We start from the raw sequence: 20,442 nt of genomic DNA on the forward strand, positions 1-20,442 counted from the left end.
CACTGTACTACATGCACACCTATGAAACACCAACACAATTACTCTTTAATTTAAAAATTCTAACATGTTTCCTTTTTTTGGTTCTGATTAACTAAAATATTCAGTGCTGATGCCATAAGAAGGCATTAAATTCTAACACATCATATAACCTCAACTCCTTGTGTTACATAAATGGATTTAAGCATTTTTCAGAGGGCAGGCAAGATTTAGCAAATTGGCTTAACATTCTAGGCTGCTGCTGAGACCTAAATTAACAAGACCAACCATGAAGTACAGAAAAACAACAGCTTGCTATACAAATTCTCCAAATGATTCTGATGAGCCTCATACATGAGCATTTCAGAGGTGGAATCTCAATGATTCCTATATAAAGGGATAATGATGTATTACTGCAGGACTAAACAATGCATTTCTCAATTCATGTCCTGGATTGGATTCACCATGCTGAGCTCCATTAGTTTTACATCTCCCTAAGGGTTCCAATTCAGCAGTATTAATCTAAGCCATTACACACAGCCTCAATCTATGAACGTCTGCCTTACGAATGTCCCTTAATACAGCTCTCCAGTTGAGTGTTTTGGAGAAAAATCACACAAACCAGGGAAACTCGAGTCATTATAAATTCATAAGCAGACACTAAATTCTGCCTGCCATGTTTTCACACTTCTGTGGTAAATTCACTTTTGTCCCCTTTACAATGATCATTTCATCCCATCTCCAACCTCTCCCCAAAATCTCACCCCTTTCCTTCCTCTTTCACGCTTGGCCATTTTTCTATGTTTTGCTGTGAAAAACTGAAACCAAGAGAGAACTCCTTTATCTTCCCAGGGTAAAAGTTGGATGTGTACCTTTTCAGGTGTTACTTTGGAGAAAAAGATCCTTCTTCTAGAAAAACAAAGGCAATTCCTACACGTGGATCCAGTTCTTACCTTTCCCCTACCCTCTTTTCTAGCAGGATTTCTTCCACCTCCTATCTTCAATCTCTTTCTTGACTATATCATTGTCACTAGAAATCCAACAGTCTCTACAACAGTGCTATCCAACAGAACTTTTTGTGATGATGGAAATGTCTTATACCTATACAGTCCAACACAGTGGTCACAGCTACATGGTGCTCATGTGTACCTGAAATGTGACTAATGCACAGGTAATGCATTAAACTTTACTTAATTTTAATAAACTTAAATCTAAACAGTTACACATGGCTAATGACTATCCTATTGTTGAAAGCATAGTTCTGGGAAATACTATGCTTACAACAACCACCTCCACTGCCCTACCTTCCATTCATTCTCTCTGATTCACACCAAAATGGCCAAACCCAATGATTCTTTGTACACATCATATAGGAACACTCGCTCGGACTTGTTCATATAAATTACTCCCTTTTCTTGAAAGGAGTTTCTTGGCTTCTAGAAACACTGTGCTTTCCTGCTTTTCCTCCTAGCTCACTGGCCATTTTCTTCTAACTAATCTCTAAAATACAGGAGTTCCTCAGGATCATATTTTGGATGTTTCTCTCTGCTCTTCTCTCTTTATACTCTCTCCACCATTATCTCAACCATTCTCATGGCTTTAATGCCACTTGTGTGCTGACAGCAATCAAATTTGTATCTCTAGCCCTCCCTACTTACAGGCAACTGCCTACTACTATTTACACTGAAGGTTTTGCAAGCGTTGCATGATTAAAGTTGAACTTTTAATTCCCTGCTCTACACCCAGTTTGTTCTTTCTTCCCCATCTCAGCAAATGGACCGTCCAAATTCAGGGAGGAGTCTCCCGATATACAATCTGTCCCCAGGTCTTGTCCATTCAACTTCTAAAATAGGATCTAGAATCGACCTACTTTTCTGTCCATTTTCACTGTCATTATTCTAGTTCAAGAACAATGAATCCCAAAAATCTCTTAAGTAGTCACTTGGTTTCCATTCTGCGCCCCCATCCCCCCAATCTCTACTGCCGTTCATTATCAACAACACAACTGGAGTGCCCCTTTTTAAACTCTTGACTTCCAGGGGCGCCTGGGTGGCTCAGTCGGTTGAGCTCAGGTCATGATCTCATGGTTTGTGAGTTCGAGCCCCGTGTCGGGCTCTGTTTTGCCAGCTTGGAGCCTGGAGCCTGCTTCTTTTTTTTTTTTTTTTTTTTTTAACGTTTATTTATTTTTGAAACAGAGACAGAGCATGAACAGGGGAGGGTCAGAGAGAGAGGGAGACACAGAATCTGAAACATGGAGCCTGCTTCTGATTCTGTGTCTCCCTCTCTCTCTGATCCTCCCCCACTCATGCTCTGTCTCTCTCTGCCTCAGAAATAAACAAACATTAAAAAAAATTTAACAAAAAAAAAAATTTAACAAAAAAAAAAATAAACTCTTGACTTCCAGGTTACAACTCAAATCCTTCAAATACATCTTCCAGCTCTTGGGATAAACTTTAAAATACTACTTATGACCTTTGTAGGTGCCTCTATCTCCAGCCTCAACTCTGCCCACTATGCTTTCCTACATGCTTTCAGGACCCCAGTGAGCCAAGCTCCTTGCTCAGGGTCTTAATACAGGCTGGTCTTGCTGCCTAAACGCCCTTCCTTTGTGTTCCCCCTAAAGCCTGCTACTTTAGCTTTCAGGTCTGAGCCTGATCTCTCACAGTCCATCCCCACACAATGTGCTCTCTCAGTGCTTGGCAGTCGTCAAGTTATCTGAGTGACTAGTCATTCCTCCCATTAGACTACAAGCTGCAAGAGAGCAGGGATCACATCGGTTTAGTATACCACCGTGGGTCCCTGTGCCTAGCACAGCACTGCCAACCACCATGCAGCCACTGGGCACCCTCCCTGCTCCTCACTGCCACCGTGTTAGCCATTGTGTGTGTGGGGGGGGGGCGGGGAATAAGGTGGACATGTGAGGAAGAGTGGCCAAACTGTGCCGGGGAGACCAATGTTCCCAACATCCAAACTGGAATTAAGAATGAGCTTTCCAATAAAGTAGTATACCCAAAGTTAGGTTCCATATTACAGTTACTGCTTAGATTTTAGCTGTTTGTGGTGATGGTTAATACAGGATCTGGTATCTAAGACACATTACGTCCATATCCGGGCACCACCTTCTACTTGCTATGAAGCTTGGGTAAAGTGCTTAATCTCTCTAAGATGTGACTTTTTCATTGTTTCCCCTATTTAAGATTACTGTAGAGATGAGTAAGATAATGTTTAAGCACTCAGTGCAAAGCCTGGCACATAGTACGCTTTTAGTAAATATGAAGTATCATTGATACTTCATAATAATATGAATGTCAAATTATCATTTGACTTCGAAATGATTAAGTATAATCATTTAAACATCGGTAAGTTATTCTGGGAACCTCTTAGTTACCACCTTATTTCCAAAGGAAAACAACTTTCCACTTTCAAAAGACTAACTTAAAAACAAGTTTTAGAATACAATCCATGGGAGAGCTGCTAACTGTTCACACAACTTGAAGGTGAGCACAAAGTGTTCAGGTGGTGGTAAAATAAGGTTCCTGCACGTATTTTGATAAAGGGATTAAAAAGCTGCACTTGTGTTAAAATCAAACCTCCGGCACGGGGTATATAATTAACATAAACCTATATATCTTTTCTTTTCTCAACTAAGTTCTCACAGGGAGCAACAGCCCTCCCTTTGAATAAATGGAATTGTATTTGAAGTAATTACACTTGGCACAGATTTGCCCACTGCTGGTGGTGGGGCTGCTACTTGTGACTAGGCAGTGAGGGGGAACTCAACGGAATCGATGGCACACTGCTTTAATTTGCTTTAATAGTAGCAAAAGCGTGTCTAAAACAAGTTGGGCATTTCAAGAATAATCAACGCCACACAGCTACAGTTCTATTACCATGAAACCAGTATTCAAAGAGGCCAGAAACTGGTTTTCAGCCTCTTTCAGTGAGTTTCTGTATCTTTAGTGTCATAAATGTCATTTTGTAAAGTCAAGCTGGCAGTCCTCAGCGGGAAGCTGAGAAGTGCCAGTGTTAATTAAAAATGTTGGATAACTTTTCAGTTTATTCACGCTGTGAGATCTGTTCCTCCACCCCACCCTCAAAAACTTTAACTACCAAAGGGCACTCGGGAACAGGGAGAAATAGGAGGGTACTAACGATGATTTCATTTTCAAACGTTTTGAAATTGACAGGCAGTGACAGCATTGACAGGCAGTGACAGCACAGTCCAATAAGCAGGGATGGGGGAAAGGATGGACAGATAAGTTCTCTTTTCTATAATACTGGATGCAAAGAAAGCCCAGATCAGAAATCAGAAATGGTCTTCCCCGTGCCGGAATGTGTAGCCCTTGTGAAGGATAAATGAGACACCTGGATCCCTACACGTTAAAAAAAAAAACAAAAAACAAAAAACAAAAAACACAACAGACAACTGTGGATTGATTAATGCTCAGAAATTAATTGCACATGACTAACTTATGATGTTAAAAGCTTATAAAACTGATGTGCTATATATATCATTTCATATCATGGTAAGAATATAATGGCTATGGTGATACAGCATGCCATGAAGTAGAAATTTTGGACATATCTGCCTAATTGGTCAATGTAAACTGTCAAAAGCCGTCTGACTGTGGCCAGCAACTCCAGCTGCAGTTAGGACTGAAGAGTCCTGAAAGAGGAAAATCTTAAGTACTGCTCTGGATTATAACTTCAGTTTCAGGTCTGAGTAGCTGGTTTGGTTATCCAAACTGGATAAAACAATTAGATAAGTTATTCACAGTCACAGTGAAATAAAGCCCTGAGGTCTTTTATTGACACGATGAGAAATCAAGTATAGTATTAATTTCTACCAAATACCATAGATTTTTACCAGTTTGAGATCTCCAATACTGGCAATAAGTGTCAATATTTAGACTGAGGGAAGAATCATTTAACAGATAGAGCTTCACTACTTCCAATATTTAGGAAAGAGGTCACTTGATTGAAGTCTTATTTCCCTACTTGAAAATTAAGGCTTTTGCCCATGAGACACTATTTTCAGAAATGCACTGAAGGCTAATATCTTCGCATGCATTACAAATGCTAATCAAAGTGGAGTGTTAATATATTATCTTATTTATTATGAAGAAAACGGCTGATATGACTCCACGCGACGGACATTTGACCAACAGTTGTTTGTACCCTGCTTATTTCCTAGGTCCCTGCAAATGCTTGTCACAGCTCCGCTGGTGCTCAGGTAGCTGAAGTGGGGCAAAAGAAATGGGCTCTCCTACTAGAAGCCACATCAGGAGAAGAGACAGCAAAAGAGAGTCCTGCCGTGCAGTATTTCATTTCACTAAACCTGCTGGTAGGAGAAAAGGTGAAAAAAGAACAAAGGGGGAAACAATTTTTTTTTTGAGAGAAGATATTAAAACTGCAGTCTTTTTTCCTTCCTCCCCCTTTCCCTCCCCTCATTTTTCCTATTTCTAGTTTAGGCGCTGTCAATCAGGCAGCAAACAGATTTACATATGTGCTTCTAAAGGGGTTGGGGGGGGGAGGAAAAACTCTCTCAATGCTTATGCCAAAGACAGACATCACTAATCAATCCAGGCTGAGCCTTGTCACAGCCTCAGAGTCCTTCTCAACAAAATGCTGTAGGGAGTTCACTACAATCAGCTGGGGCTGGTGCCTGAAACCAACTTTAGTTGTGTTCCCTGACATGGAAGTTTGCCCCAGTGCTCTAGCTCTAGCACTGGGCTTGACTCTCTTGGTGTTGCACTCTCCTAGGACCTGAAGTTAAGGCTGAATAGTTCGTGATGTTGAAATTCACAAGAGCCCCAGCTTTCTTCCAGTGAACACTTTGCCATACAGAATCCAAGGCATCTGAAAGTAAGCAAGAGACCAGATAATACCCCTTTCTGACTCATTCCACATCCCTCTAAAAGGTGAGCAAAGCCAGGAAAAAATCACCTGGGCTTGGCAGGCCCCTATTAATGTTTAAGCTGGATCTTAACTGTGCTTATTTTTAAGGTTGATATGAGGTTCAGAATCAGCATTTACACTTTTTAAAAGTGTGCATTTAAAAGAAAGTTTCATAACAGTCACTAGATTACCCTGCACGATCATTTTAGGAATACCTTCCCCATACATTAACACACTCGTTCATTTGGCTTCTAATATAATTGGTCTCTCTCTCTCCAGAAAGCCCTTAATGACACCACCTCACATCCAACCTTCATAATTTGGCTCCCTCCACCTCAGAGAGCAGGACTTCCTGGGCACAGTCTTCCTGCCTGCCGTTGTGGGCCAAATGTGATTCTCCCCAGCTGCTGCTGTGCTTCCTGCTTTATGACAGGGGCCTGCCTGATCGCTCCAGGCCATCCAGGAACAGAAGCCTTCCAGGCAACAAGAAGCTATTAGATGCAGCCTGCTTGGGCCAGGGCCACATTCCGCTCCCAAGAGGAACTCATATATGCTTCTGCCTGTATTCTTTCGTTCTATAGATTAAGAGAGGATCATCTCCCACACTTGCACGAAGGATCTCTCTGGATAAGGAAGTCAACAGAAGATCAGAGAATGGCAAAACCTTGCCAAAAGTTCACTTGGTAAATGGCACGTAAAGACCTTGAAAATAATCTGGAATACCCAAATGGAGGTAGGTTCCAATGACTAGAAATGTGGCTGCCTGAAAAATGGACAGAAGCCAGAAAAGACACAGTGCGTCTCTGTCTATATGTGGGAACTGAAGGAAAGGTGGCCACTTCTCCTGTGCCTGTGTTTGTCCCTAGTCCCCCACAGCTGCTGGCTCTAAAGAAAATGCGAGTTGCAGGAGGCAGTCATATAAAGGGCAGCACTTATCTGCTTTATAGAGAATTGAAAAGATTTACGTATTTTTTCTGGGGTCCCAAGCTTTTTTTTTTTTTTTAATTTGGCATTACCCATAATGTATTTGTCCATGGGATAAACAGAGACGCCTTCCCCCACAATTATATTTGCTTAAAGGAAAACACAGCTGCCTTTCTTGCATATTAAGACGCAACTGGAACTGGAAAGACCAAAGATTTCAAAGGGAAGGAAAGTTTACAGCATAAAAGATACTCCGCCATACCAAAGCGCATTGAATCTAAAAAACCAAGGCAAAGTAATGACTATGCTCCTTGGGGACAAAAGTCCTTTTGAGAAAGAAGCTATAGGTGCCATTTTCTAGAAGAGCCACCTGCTACTACTTGGAGCTATTGCAAATATTCAGGAGCTAGAATTTGAGTCCTTCCATCTATTTGTGTAGGAGAGTATGCACGCACGTGCACCCTGAGGCAAAACCAATAGGTAATTACTGGATGCTGTCACTGTGGGATAACTGAACCATCAAGTCGACTACTTAATGATCCCCTCAGACGACCAGCATCACACTGCTTGCTACTACTGTTAACAGGAAACCTTTGGAGAAACATGCTAATCCAAGTGAAAGCAGGGAAGATACTGTACTGCTAAGAGGGCCCACCCCCATCAAAAGTACAGAATGTAGCAAGAAGATAATGACCCTAATTAGTTAGTTATTATTTGCTATACTGACAACTGCATCTAATAACACTGCCGCCACGGTGCTGTTTTGTGTGACATCTTCTTCATGTGGCAACCTTTTCATAAATCAAAGCAAAAACCAAACCAGTTTCTTTTATTCCCCCAGTTTCATTGAGAAATAACTGACATATCACTGAAGAAGGTTAAGGCATACGGCATGATGGCTTGATTTACATATGTTGTGCAATAATTAGTTCAATAGCTTCAGCCAACATGCATCTTCTTGTATTGATACAATAAAAGGAAAGAAGAAAAGAAGGGGGAAAAACGTTTTCTCCTTGTGATGAGGACTCTTAGGATCCACCCTCTTAACAGCTATCACAAAGCAGCGTTAGCTGTAGTCATCACGTTGTATTTATCTTGTAACCCGAAGTTTGTAGCTTTGATCACCTTCCTCTAGTTTCCCCTTCCCCTACCCCTGGTAACTACAAGTCTGATCTCTTCTTCCATAAATTTGGGGTTTTTTAAAGAGTCCACATATACGGAAGATCTTTCAGCATTTGTCTTTCTCTGACTTATCTCACTTACTGGCATTATGCCTTCAGGGCCTATCCACGTTGCCACAAATGGTAGGACTTCTTTTTATGGCTGAATACTATACATATCACATTACAACTTCTGTATCCATTCATCCATTGATGAACACTTAGGCTGTTTCCATGTCTTGGCTATCATAAAGAATGCTGCTATGAACATGGGGATGTATACATCTTTCTGAGATAGTGTTTTTATTTCCTTTGTATGTATTCCCAGAAGTGGAGTTGCTGGATCATACGGTTATTCTATATTTAATTTTTTAAGGAACCTCCATACTGTTTTCCACAGTGGCTGCACCATTTGCCATCCCACCAAGGGTACACAAGGTCTCTTTCCTCCACATCCTCACCTGCATGTGTAACCTCTTGTCTTTTTTGGTGATGACCATTTAAACAGGCATGAGATGGTATTTCATTGTGCTTTCAATTAGCATTGTCCCTGATGATGTGTAGCCTCATCTATCTTCTTTGAAAATAATGTCTATTCAGGTCCTTTGCCAATTTTTTTATTTGGGTTGTTTTTTTGCTATTGAGTGTATGAGTTCTTTATATATTTTGGATATTAAGCCCTTCCTTATCAGATATATGGTTTGCAAGTATTTTTCCCATTCCATAGATTGTCTTTTCACTTTGTTGATGGTTTCTTTTGCTGTGCAGAAGCTTAGTTTGAAGGAGGTCCACTTGGTTTTCATTTTGTTGCTTGTGCTGTCATTATCAAGACCCGTGTCAAAGAGATTTGCTCCATGTTTTCTTCTAGGATTTTCATGAATGCAGGTCTTGCATTTAAGTCTTTAATCCATTTTGGGTCAATTTTTGTGAGTGGCGTAAGATATTAGTTTTTTCTTTTACATATGAATATCCAATTATCCCAGCACCATTTATTAAAGAGACTATCTTTTCTTCACGGAATATTCTTGGCTCTCCTGTCAAATATTAGCTGACCATATACGATTTGGTTTATTTCTGGGCTACTGATACTATTCTATTGGCCTATTTGTCTGTTTTTATGCCAATACCATACTATTTTGGTGCCAGTTTCTTATACAGCCTGATAATAAAGGTTAACACTGAACCTTAGCTGTTATCTATCTTAGTAAATGTGTTGATGATGTGGCAAGACTGTTCCACATTACAGTGGGACTGCCAGTAATGGTAATACGTGCAAAGTGGCAACCCACTAGGTCAATGGGACTTGACAATCAGTACGGTTTTAATTGAGCCAGAAAAAGAAATGGCTCTTTTATCCTTTTCTTAAAGTATACAGGAGTTTTCTCTGCTGTGTCTTGGTTCCATCAGTGCCTTGATCATAAAATGCCTATAATCAAGTTTGATACAGACTTGTATGGCAGACAATAGAGACCTCACGGGGAATGCAGGTAAGTCAGCTTGCATAAGATAACTTCTTATGAAGTGTTTAATTGGCTTTCTTGGTAGAGAGCTACCTGACTTGAAGATGTCATGTTTCCAAGTTCAAGTAGAAAATGTTAATAAGGCACACTTTAGTTACAGAAAATATATAAATCTATCTACATTCACAGAGGTGAAATATAGTCCTGAAAAATAGCAAAGGTCAGGAAGTTTTCAAATATCTTCTTTAACAAAAATTCATACTGTACAGAAATTGAAACTGAAGGAATTCCCAATTAAGGACAAACCTTAAACTAACAAATAACACTCCACTGTATTTTGGATTTGGCTATAATCTTAACTACCCTACTGATACTGTCAAGAGGAAAGCTCATCTTCTCTCCGGCACGTTTTGGAGATGAATTGTGACAATTAGCTAGTGTCCCACAAAAATCAGCCCTATATTAACAGCCTGTAATAAAGAACACCAACAACCAGAGAAATCAAACCATTAGGCTAGACAGAGAGATGTCACATAGCCACAGTCCTCTAATTTGCTGAAGGAACTTATTTCAGCATGTTATTTACTAAGTACAGTATAAGTGCTAGGTGCTGGGGGAGATCTATAAACAGAATAAAATACAATTCCCTCAGGAAGCTTTCATTTCCACTGGGAATGAGATTCACACACTGTAACTAGATTATACAACCTTGGTATGAACCTTCAAACTCCCAAGAGTCTGTAATTCTTACTTAGCTTTTTACACCAGGGTTTCCTTTAAAGTTTGTTTGTTTGTGAGAGAGAGAGAGAGAGAGAGAGAGAGAGCGAGCACGAGTAGGGGAGAGGCAGAGAGAGAGCGAGAAAAAGAGAATTCCAAGCAGGCTCCGGGTTGTCAGTGCAGAGCCTGACGTGGAGCTCAAACCCATGAACCATGAGATCATGACTTGAGCCAAAATCAAGAGTCGGACACTTAACCTACCAAGCCACCCAGGCGCCCCCACAAGGGTTTCCTTTAATGAAAATTCAAAGTCCCTTCTCAAGTAAAAACATCCTGTGAGTAGAAGCTAAAAGCAGGAAAAAGTTTTATAAGACTTTAAAATCAATTTAGTAAATAACGATATCGATATTAATTGAACACCTGTTAAGAGTGCTATGGCTGTAAAGGTGGCTAAGACACAGCTCATGCCTTAAGGGGGAGACGGGCACAGGCAACCGCGATACAGACTGCAATGTAACAAGGGCCTGAGTTGTACAAACACAGAGGGAGCAATTAATTGTGTTCTCTTTTGGGAAGGGGGGATGGGGGGAGGAAGTGTCAAGGAAGGACTTCAGAGACACTAACATACAAGACAGGTCTTGACAATGGAGTTTACCAGGAGCAGATGGTGAAGGTGTGCTGTGCTATGAGGGCAGTGTGAGCACGCCTGCAGAAGCAGGAAGGTGTGAGGCGTGTTCTCTCTTTAAGGAAGAACTCTGAGGTCCATGACAGACTGCGGCAAAAGATGAGGTTGAGGTCATGTCAAAAGTTATTTTTATATTGTGCTTTAATATTGTAAGTTTTGGGTGTCTGTCCCAACTTCTGTATAATGATTTATTAGATACTGTCAATTATTCAGCTTTAAAGCAGAAACTTATTTCACTTTTAATCATATGGATCAGACTGATGGATGAGTATCTGGAGATTGCAGGGCAAGCTGTTAAAAAAAAAAAAACAACCATTATCAGTTGCCGCTACTTATCACTGCAAACCAAAATCATCACAACACTGTGCAACCAAATAAAATTTGGGTGCTGAGGATGACAGGAGACTGAGGCCACCACCCTTAGCCCCTATTTTCAAATGTTGTGTTCATGAAAACAAGTGTCTCTGTCTTCCTGATAATAAGCAAAGATTGTAAATAAGCTTATAAACTACATTTATATTTTTAAAAATACCCTTTATCATCTGTAAGTCTGATGATTCCACCCAGGATTTCATTTGAAAACAATCCCACTCACTGGTCCCCAGAAGTGCGAAAGCTACTAAAGGGCCTGGGAGAAAGCTGTTCTTTCCAAGGTTTCCGTGTTCCCACATCACTATGTGGATCTACATTTTTTCACAGAAACAAGGTTATACTCATGATTGGCTTAGCTTTTAAAATCCAGAATGTAGTTTATTTTTTTTAAGTTTATTTATTTAATTTGGGAGAGAGAGAAACAGAGCACATGGGCAGGGTAGGGGCAGACAGAAGAGAGAGAGAATCCCAAGCAGGCTCTGTACTACCAGCACAGAGCCATGATCTGAGCCTAACTGAGCCATCAAGGCACCACTAAAATCCAGAATGTAATTTAAACACACACACGCACACACACACACAATTTTTTTTTCTTTTTGCTTCTTTTCCTTCCCACAACCCCTAATCTCCAGTCTCTTATTCTTAACTGCAAACATACAGGGGTTAAATAGGTTTTTGAGGACTAACATAATCACAGGTATCATTTTTATTTCTGGAAAAATTATAGTCCAAATGCCAAGCAAATGACTTCAGAAGAAACTTCAGGAAGAATTTCGTTAATGCATTATAGACTACCAACCTATAATTGCCCACAATCTCAAGGTAATATTAATATTCTAAAGGCAAAACAAGTTATTATATGAAAACTATACTATAAACAATAGCTGCATTTATCCAAGCACAACCTCCCATGTGCGTCCCTAACTAAATTATGTGTACAACCTGGGATGTTAAAATACAATTATTATTTTGAGCAGTGTTGCTGTTAGTTAATGATTTGACAGAAAACATGTGTCTTTAAACATGTTTTTAGAGGCATGGTACATTCTCAATTGCAATTTTATATGTCCAGGGATTATCTCCGAAGAAACCATACACTGAATTATATGATGGACATCAACTTAAAAACACACGGAGTTCACTCAACAGAAACCTGAACTATTGATGACCATCCCAATTTGCTAACTATTGATAGCCATCATGGGGTATGCCAAAAACAAGAATGGCCTTCAGTTAATTCCTATTTAGCATCTCTGTGATTATCACCTTCCATAGATACAGAAGACATACCTGGAGGTGGGGGAGGAGGAGAGGTAACTTGCTAAAACAACTCAACTGCAAAATGTGAAGGACAAAGATTATACCCAGTAAAATTTCTGCTGACATGGATATTTACTATTCCATTATAGCTATAGTGACATTATGGAATGTAACAATTACGAGACGTCCTAAGTGGGGGGAAAAAAACCCAGGGAGACCAAGACCCACAAACAAGAGAAAATGAGCCTATTTTCTTGGTAGTTGCTATAGCAAAACCTGTAGCATATTAAACATTCTCTTTTTCTTAAATCTACTCTCTAGAAATTACATCATACAAAAGGGGAATTTTATGGCATGAGGTACAAATAGATGTATCATTAATAAGAACAGATCAGCTTTTTGAAGAACATGCCCAAAAGCCTAGCACTGGGATCTTTTAAAGATCTGGCCTTAATGCACTCTCTGGAGCAATGATCCTATTTTCTTTGCATCACCAAGTTCCGAGAGTGTATTTTTCATTTGTCTTGTCATCGGTTAGCAAAGGTGAACATGTGTATACATTTTGGTTTTCAATTCTCCTATTAAATCAGCTTCTCAGTGCTTCAGTCTCCAAATGCTCCAAAAGAGGTATGGATTGACATTTCTGCCAAAGGACAATTTTTTGCTCTGTAGTTTTTCCCAGAGTTAATGGAAAAAGTTCTACCACTAATCTTTTCAATTCACCTCTAGGGAATTATAAACCAGCAGCAAAAACTCTAAAGGTTGTGCCAAAATGTAATATTTTTAAATTACACAAGTCAAAAAAGCTGAAAATTTTCACAAAATGGGTTTTGCTTTTCTTAAAGGAGAGAGAGACACACACACTTGGGAGGCCAGATTTAGATTCACATTGTAATAAAACCTCTAAAGTTAAGTAACCTAGGCTCTGCCAACTCTAACCCCACTAGATCTGTACAGAAATTGATCCTGTATAGGGCTGAGTGTCTACTATATGCCCAGAATTTTACCTACGTTATTCATCACCCCTTATTACAAACCCCATGGGTTATTACAGGATATACATTTCCTACATCAGCAAAGAGCAGCCCAATGCCACATAGTAAGGACTGTCAGGGTTCAAACTGCACCCATGTTATAGGAACAAAAGTACCAATTCCAAAAGATTTATGTACAAATTCGTTTCACTGAAGTAGTTTTGTTTTGGTTTTTACACTACTCAAAAAAAAAAAAAAAAACAATAAATAATCTGAAACAAAACTGAGTGCCTGTCTGTAGGGGATGGGCTCCATGAATTCTGATGGGTCAATGGCGTAGAATAATATTAAAAGAATGAGTTGGAATTACAGGTGTTGACCAAGGAGGATATATCCATAATAAATTAAAGTCAAAGAAAATACATATGGCACAATCTCATGTGGTTTTGTGTGTGTGTGTGTGTGTCTGTGTGTGAAAAATAAAACGAACATCTATGTTTATTGTTTCTATGGGTAGACATAAATGTGGAAGGATTACTATCAAACTACAATGTCACAGGATTTACTTTTAAGGGGTTAACCTGGAAGAAAAATGAAGAAAAAAATTACATTTGCCTTGTTATAAAAAAAAAGTACTACCTTGATAAGTTTTAAAAATCCAATAGCATTTATTAATTTCATATTCTTTTCACACTAAGCCTCTAGGATGGATATCAAGAGGCAAAGGTTGATTACAAAGTGCAATGGGAAGGAAAAAGAGTTCTTATTTATTTAATAATAATACTAGGATCTTATGGCAACATAGGAGCTAATTTTATATGTCTTGGGTCCATGCAATCACCGTTAGACATCAATCAAAAACCACATACCCAGACAGACCGTATCTGAATAAACCACATAAAATTTGCCTTTAACACACTCTTTGCAACATGCAGAATCTGGTATCATGTGAATTCTTAGTATACCATTCAAAGAGATCACGCCTAGGAATATTTTTAAAAGTTCACCATTATACCATTTCAGTTAAAAGATGATCCCATAACTTGGTCTGCAGGGACAGTGCTAAATAAGGAACTGGCATACTGGCTTTTGGTGTTCCTTTATCTGAAAAGGTTCTTTCTCTGCTAAAATGCCCTAGGATTTCCCCACACAGCATCCTATGAACCAAACGTTTCTTGAACTCTCTCTTCCCTTTGTTTCTTTTCAATCAAAACTGCTCTTTCCTGTGGCCAGTCTCTTAAAGCCCTGAACTTTGCAAAGAGACAGTTAATGAATTAATATGTGCTTATTTTTGAATGGATATTAATAATGTTAAAATAATAGTAACCAATAGTATATAATAACTTGTGATTATAAGAAGCACACACACACACACACATATGCACCAAACATTACCCTTGTATATTTGATAGAAGATGTGTAAGAATAATGACCAACTCAGAAGGCATAATCCCATGGTGAGAATTATGGGCACGAGGTATAGGAGATATTATATATATATATTTTGGGGGCACCTGGGTAGCTCAGTTGGTTGAGTGTCTGGACTCTTGATTTCGGCTCAGTCATGATCTTACGGTTCATGGGATCGAGTGCCAAATCAGGCTCTCTAACAGCATGGAGCCTGCTTGGGATATTCATTCTCTCTCTCTCTCTCTCTATCTCTCTATCTCTATCTCTCTCTCTGCCCACCCCCTGCAACCCCTGCTCGTGCTCTTTCAATCTCCTTCTCAAAATAAATAACTACACTTTAAAAAATATTTTCAAGTAGGTAGGATTCTTGGCTGAATCCTCACATCTTACTCACTCTGCTTTTTACAACATGGTGCGTAAAGTCTGACTCTAATTTCCTTTATAGCTTCATATTCCATCACATCTCCCTCCACATTCATCACAACCATTTCCAGCATCCGATTCCCTCTTCGTGGAAAGCTATTCCCCCTTTTCCTACCTTTTGAATATCTCAAAGTGGAAAGACCCAGCCTACACCAGTCACCTCTTCCCGCAACCCAGATTCCCTTCCTTACTCCTATAGCATTTTTCCTGTACCTTTCTATCAGCATTTACCCCACTTTAGTCACTTGTGTATTAATCTGCCTCCCCCATGTATTCTACAAGTGTTTTGAAGTCAAGGATCATAACCTCTTCATATCTATACGTCCCGTTTATAAAAACCACCAGGAGTGTATGAGATATGAGTTTTTCTTGAACAAATGTTATAGTTTCTGTATGAGGTTTTGACATCTCTGTAGCAGAGCTAATGATCTCAACAAGTGCAAGACCCCTGAGGACAGGGACTCAAAGTTACGTTTCTGCATTTCCGGTGCCAACAGCGTTTGGAGGAGCATCAAAGACCTTTGATGGATGGATATGTTGACTTTAATGATGATTTAAATTCTCTAAAGCAAAAATGTCATATTAATAATCTTTCAAAATAAATAGACGTCCCTGAGCTCTTCACTGGGGAAAGAATCCCAATAAATGAGGATGGCAGAATCCACCAATTGAAAGGACCTCCAGGACAGGGGCATCAATGAAATTGGTCTGCCAGCGAAATCCACTATCTCAACTTCAAAGACCTCAAAAATACGCCCAAACCAACACTCAACTAACCAAACCAAAACCACATATTATTTAAGTAGTGACAAAACACTTGATTCCTGCTTCCCCTCAACTAACGAAGGATGTCTGAAAGATGGATTCTACACCCGACGATGTCATTTTCTTCTTTACATTAGCATCTTTTGTATCAGAGAAACACTATCGTGAAAAGAGCCAGTTAATTGTGAGTAGCACCAAATGAGCTGTGATGGAGGTGTTATGAATGTGTAGCAGTGAAGGCTGGTGCAGAAAACAGCAGCATCTGGGCGTGCAGCTTGCAAAGTAATGAGACTGTGATGATGCGCTGGCACCGGGCTTTGAGCGCTTCATCTTGCTCAAGAGCTCTGCTGGGGAAACAAAGGTGAGAGGCATTGACCTCCTTCCCACAGCTTGCACGAGCACACAAAATAGGAAAGGATCAAGGATCGAGGCCCTTCTCTCTTCTGCTCCTTGCCAACACACCCCTTTTTCAGAACTGATGGTTCCTAGTTGGGGGCCCAGCATAAAGCAGGCTGAGCAAGCTTCTGCCATATGAAGTGTCATGTCTGAACATGTCTACAGTAATTGGCAATTCATTTTTCATCCTGAAGGCAGAAACAGGTATATGCTACCTTCAAAATCCCAATCATAAACCACGCTGAATGTGCCTCTCACACAGGCAGCTTTGTTGAGTTCTCTTCCAGTGGCAGGCTGGTGGACTTCAGAGTCTCCAGGGATGTGGATGTCTCACAAACAGGTACGTGTGTAATCCCAGAAGCATAAGAGAACAAAACGAAGAGCAAATGGCAGCAAATTAAAAAAAATAAAATCCCACCACACAACAGCAGCCCTTAGTCTTTGTTGTGTTAATACTGTAATTGGCAAATAGCTGACTTCTTTATACTTAAGATCCCTACAAAGCATGTTTAACATACTGAAAACGGAGGTTTGAGCCCTCACAAAGGAGTACAAAGCCAGATGTATCACTTGCACAGTATTTCTTGCCAGCTTCATCCAGAAACAGTAGCTGAGGTGACTTTTGAGAGGAGCCAAGAGCAAAAACGCCCCTTAATGAGCGCATCTATCAATTTTCAAGGGACGCAGTTGATTACCAGCATTTAGACGTATAAGCTCACAAAAGGAACACGGCAATTTAACTGTTGGCCACTGAATGAGAAAGCACATAAAACAGCTTAAGGCAGCCATGTGAGCAAGTTGGGGATGCTTGGCGACACTTGAACATGGGAACATGTGTGCTTCCGTTTCAACATGTAGAAAAGGGCCAAGATGCAGGCTTTTACAAGTTCTGAAGCATTTTGCCAGGATGCAATACATAGTATGAACAACTTGCTGCCTCGGGTTATTATATTACCAAGTACCAGTGTTACTGTATAAATGTTTCATTTATAAATAGCGCCTTCAAAATCCCTTTATCAAAAATAACTTTCAAAATGTAACCAGGTCTATCTACAAACAAGACTCTTAGCTAATGAGGAAGAAAGTATAATAGGCAAATGTAATTTAATAATGGGGAGAAGACTAATTGATAAGAAAGTAAATAAAGAAAGCAAAGCACGGTTTACTCCTATTTCTACAGCATTGAAACATACTGAATGAACGGTCCTGACTGAGATAAGGGACTCTAATTCTAGTGAAAAAAATATGATTATGGACACAATTGGAAATCATAAGTTTCTTAAGGCTGACTAAATTCAAGAAACTAACTTATTTTACCTAGGGCAAATTACAGTTAGAAGTTGGGCACTCCTAATATTTGGGGCAATTTTTCCCCTCATTAAAATTAATTAACAATGACTTTAGGGTGCTTTAAGTATAATTACCATTACAAAAAAACTGCACTGATCTTAAGTGTTCATATTGTAGTAAAAATCATATGTATAACCATTACCCAGAAAAGAATACTCGCGGCGGTTTGGAAAGTTTGTGTCCCTTTCCAAGCAAATACCCTTCTACCCCCATCAACCAGTGTGATTTCAGTCAATATAGACTAATTCTTCCTATTTTTGAATTTCATATATATGGAATCACACAAAAGGACACATCATTGTTCCTGGCTCCTGGCTTCTGTTTTGCCTAACATGTTTCTCAGATTCACCCATGTTATTCCATGTATCAACAGTTTGCCTTTCTGTTTTTGTTATTTTTTTTTTTAACTGCTGATAGTATTCTATTCTACTGTATGAATATACCACAGTTTGTTTATCCATTCTCTCACAGAGGACCATTTCGGTTGTTACTAGTTTTTGACTACTATGAATAAGCCTGATACGAACATATGTGCACAAACCTTTTCGTGGATGTATATTTTCTTTCCTCCTGGGTAAATACCTAGGACTGGAATTGCAGGGTCATAGAGCAAGTGTATATTTAAATTTATAAGAAACTGCCAAACTTTTTCAAAAGTGGCTGCCATTTTATACCTCCACCAGCAAAGGATAAAAGTTTTGGTTTCTCCACATCCTTACAAACAATATTATCAGTCCTTTTGGTTTGCAGCATTCCAATGTTATAACTCACACGGTCCGATAACTAACGATGTTATTAGCACCTTTCACGTGCTAATGGCCATCCTTATACCTTCCTTTGAAGTGTCTGTTCAAATCTTTTGCCTATTAAAATTTTTTTTTTTTTCTTAATGGTGTCTTAAGATGAACAGAACTTTTAAATCATGATAAGGTCCAAATTATCAACTTTTGTATTTTGTATGCTTATGTCTTAAGAAAAATCAAAAGAGGCAGCAATGAGAATCCTTGATAGACTGAAACCATGAGACATCTCACTAAAAATTATCATTTCAAAAGACCTATAGAAATGTATGCCTAAGTAGAATTATCCTAGAAGTTCTGGTTTCGATTTTACTACCAGGGTTTGAACCCCAGGCATGATGAAAGGGCAACCACAGACATCTATAATTATCTGGTTGAAGGCAGGGAGGCCTGACAGTATTTGGAACAGACTTCCCAAACTATGAGATGATAAAACATAACTGGATCTCACAATATGGCTGAACCTACACAACTTCTTAAAGATTGTCCCGAGAGCTATCATTTTTATGTGTAGACAACGGCTTTGATGTAATTTTTAACCATGCTCAAGACATAAGATGGTTAACTCTGCAACCTTGACAAAAGGAGAGAATTGAAAACCTACATCCTAGAACTTTCCCGGACATTTTAAAACATGGCAGGTCAGTAAGACAATAATTAACTCTAATTGGCCCTCCTACAAGCTCCTCTCCTTTCTACCTGGAGCTGAGTGGCACTCAAAAAGCAAAATAACTTTTTCTTACTTTGAAAACATCAAAGGAAAATCAAAAATTATTTTCTACTGGATCCTTTAAAACATAAAGGACCTCTAGTCAGAATCAACAAGAGGAACAAACTTCCAAGTCCCAGTTAGAAATATCTTTTGGGAGCTGTAAGCTGTATGGTTGTCTAATTACCCAAAAAAGCAAGGATCAAGGAACACATTCCAAAATACCATGCACTCTAGAACTCAAAATGTTCTCATTTAAATATTACAATACAAGGAAAGAAACAAGCTATCATTTTGGCAGAATCTTCATTTATCTGAGTGTGCAATTAATATTTCATATAACCATGTAGGGTATGCTAGATTCTAAATGGATTGTATTGATTAAGGAAGAAAGCTCAATGCTAATGTTCTTGTAGGGGAAAACAGAAACCATTTGTTATCTTGCGTGGAACAAATCATGGATTCAGGAGCTTATGGCCACAAACCTAAGGGCTACAGCGAGACTGGTTAGGATCATTTACATTTAATGCACAAACAGGTTCCATTAAAGTAAAGAAGATGCTCAGAGCAACCCAAACCAACCGTGATTGCCACAGCTGGGACCCAGAAGAGAGTTCCAGGTCATGGATAGGGTGTGGCGAATGTGACTGGACCTTTGGTGGCTTCTGTCACCACTTGAGGCTCCTGTACATCCTACATTGACGATGAGGAAGTTGCTGCAATGACCCTCTCGTGACCTTGTGACCAACTGCAGATGCTCAAGTGACGGCCGCAGTCTGGGTTCTTTTTTGTGAAACAGACAATCCTGTCTATGGTTTACATCCCTGCACCTGCCCTACGTCCCAATCGCCTTGGCCACTCTGCCCTGCCCCTTTCAAATACAGACACCCTGGACTGAGTGGAATGCTGTGAGGGACAGTTTAGGAAGCAGAGGGAAAAAATGCAGATTAAAAACCTAACCCCCAAGTAGTGTTAATGTTTCTTACCAGTTACTTCTGTTCCCTTAAAAAACAGTGCAGAGACTAACTACAGAGATCCAAACCAAGGAACAAAAGGAAACTAAATAACTTAGATCTGATTAGAAGGGCCTCAATCTTAAAGGAATTTTAAAAAGCATTAATCACCTAAGGTTTCTTTGCAAATCTAACCAATCCTAAATGCCT

General features: G+C 39.5%; 1 protein-coding gene across 3 annotated transcripts in view; it reads right to left on the minus strand.

Annotated features, from left to right (window-relative positions):
* CHCHD3 (coiled-coil-helix-coiled-coil-helix domain containing 3) overlaps positions 1 to 20,442 on the minus strand; it is a 279,622-nt gene that overhangs the window by 25,759 nt on the left and 233,421 nt on the right. Inside the window, exon 7 of one of the 3 annotated variants that reach the window (XM_042972721.1) lies at positions 10,976 to 11,111. The exons of the other annotated variants lie outside the window; for them this stretch is intronic. Coding sequence (XP_042828655.1) covers positions 11,060 to 11,111 — 52 coding nt within the window. The 3' untranslated portion in view covers positions 10,976 to 11,059. Of the gene's footprint in view, positions 1 to 10,975; positions 11,112 to 20,442 lie in introns of those variants that run through there. 3 annotated transcript variants of the gene reach the window in all.

This window comes from Panthera tigris, chromosome A2 (assembly GCF_018350195.1).
Source record: "Panthera tigris isolate Pti1 chromosome A2, P.tigris_Pti1_mat1.1, whole genome shotgun sequence".
Taxonomy (NCBI): Eukaryota; Metazoa; Chordata; class Mammalia; order Carnivora; family Felidae; genus Panthera; species Panthera tigris.